General features: G+C 28.9%; 1 protein-coding gene across 1 annotated transcript; it reads right to left on the bottom strand.

The window, feature by feature from the left end:
- Positions 1-632: 632 nt before the first annotated feature.
- On the bottom strand, positions 633-2,035 carry LOC107872435 (kirola). Its single transcript, XM_016719142.2, has 2 exons — positions 1,716-2,035; positions 633-1,077 (listed from the first exon to the last, which is right to left on the bottom strand). Exons 1-2 carry the CDS (start codon positions 1,900-1,902, stop codon positions 821-823), a joined length of 444 nt encoding a protein of 147 aa, XP_016574628.1. The 5' UTR covers positions 1,903-2,035; the 3' UTR covers positions 633-820.
- Positions 2,036-2,245: the final 210 nt, after the last annotated feature.

Below are 2,245 nucleotides of genomic sequence, written 5' to 3'. Positions count from 1 at the left end.
AGAATATATAAAAAGAACACTAATAGGAACAGTGAAATTATGATTTTCAAATTTAACTGAAAATAGCAAGAAGGTATTAAGAACTAATAAATCTACAGAAGTAACATCATCAACAACTACAACTAAATTAACACCTGTAGAATTATTAAAAAAATATGAAATAGCTATTAAAGACGAATTTAACAGCATGACAACAACAGAAGAAGAACAAAATGAAGAGAAAGATACAAATAGGAATTTAATGTTAAAATTAGCAATATGTAATATGTGCTACATAGATAAATGTACTTGCGCATTTAAAGAATATTATTATAAAGGAACATATAATACAGAAGAAAGTAAAGAAATAAGAAAATTATATTTTAATAAATTACCTGAACCATTTAGTTTTCGGACACATGGGTAGGAAAAAGAAACCATTCAGACTTTATTGTGATCACGTTGCGTCGTTAAGTTTATATAATTTCAAAATTATGCATAACTTACCAGAACACTCAATTTCCAACTCAAACCATGTAACAAGTCCAAATAGTAGTATTGGCTAATACAAATATGAAAACCGAATTTAATGGTTTAATTAAAATTAAGAATTAGGTGTCAACTTATAAACAAAATTCATCAGATCCTACATCGGCCATTGGAAGTACCTCCATGATAGGAGATTTGCATATATAATATATTTTTCAAACACAACATTGTTTATTTCACAAGCTAGCCAGGACTAGCCAATATTGCAAATTATTCATCACATAATTAACCACAAAACACTAGCCAATATTGCAAATTATTCATCCCATAACCACAAACACACACAGGTATTCTATTTCTTATGAAGGTGATCCTCTATATGCTTGGTAACGTCAAGTATAAGACCCAAGAAATTGAGGGGCTCTGGAGTGTCTTCAGTTCTTTTTTCGTAGTCAAATATCCATGTAGTCCATTGGTGTTCACAAGATGTTTTAATAATAAAGGAACTATACAACTCTAAGATATCACCTTCAATCACTTTCCAACTGATTAATTTTTTGTGAGGATCAATGACATCAATTACTTGCTTCACATTCTTTTTTTGTCCATCTGTAATTGTCAAAATCAGAAAACACAAGAGATGTTACTCCTACTTCAACTTCATTATTCCTCATGAAAGATTTGAACATTTAAAAAATAACATCTTTTTTCCTTGTTTCTCATTTTCTCCAAAAATTATCTAAGCTCATGAATATTGGATTACCTACCATTCCTAAATGGAATTATATTTAAAAATCTCAAAAAGAAGAGATGACATTTTGGGTAATATTGGAATTAGTAATGAAAACTGTAATTTTGATTAATTATGTTCCGTACGACAGAAGTAATTTTTCATGGATAAAGTATTTTTCCAAAAAAATATTTAAAAATATTTTTCGTGCTAAATATTAGCAAGCAATGTATAAATGCTAGTTGGAGCAAATGAAATATATTTAAAAGTTTTAAGATAATTTTAATTCAGAAATTACTTTTGTCCAAGTGAAAGAAGTTACTGTCCTTTCCTGAAGCAAAAGGCTTTACATAGAATATATTTATGATAATCAAACACTATCAAATAGTAACTTTTTTCATGAAGATAATTTTCTTGAAAATAATTTTCATAATGCCAAATATACCTAAATATAGAAAATTGCTGCAAGTAAATAATATTGAGATAGAAAGAGATATAGCAGGGAAATGCTTGTTACCCTCGTTATAATTCCAGCTAACAACTGAGCCAATTTTTACGATATCACCTTCATGAATCTCAAATTTATTGATAATACTAGGGCTTATATTGGATACATGATGAGTGTTGGTGTGATAAATATCAAAAATGGAGTGTCCTCCACACTTCACCTCCAAAGAAGCAATCAACTTGCCTTTCAAACCCATTTCTTCTCAAAATAACAATAAGTTGTGAAAATAAAGTGGTGAGAATATGTTAAGAAAATGTAGTCTTTATATATGTATTAATTTGTGGTGAAAAGCTAGCAAGTAGAGAAAAAATATAAACCACATAGCTATATCACATGTTATAATTAGTGGGGGATCGAAGATAAGTGTAGAGTTTGAATTTCAACTCCTCTTATTGTTTTAATATTTATTTTTTATTTTATTGATAGGCTGACTCAACCCACATTTCTCAAGCCTCATGGGTCAGTGTGCCTATCCCGGTTGAGCTAAAAAATCTCTATTCTTAAAGGCTACAAGAATTTTAATTCAATTCTATCAAATT

This window comes from Capsicum annuum, chromosome 5 (genome assembly GCF_002878395.1).
Source record: "Capsicum annuum cultivar UCD-10X-F1 chromosome 5, UCD10Xv1.1, whole genome shotgun sequence".
Taxonomy (NCBI): domain Eukaryota; kingdom Viridiplantae; phylum Streptophyta; class Magnoliopsida; order Solanales; family Solanaceae; genus Capsicum; species Capsicum annuum.
This window is presented reverse-complemented; position numbering and strand designations above follow the sequence as displayed.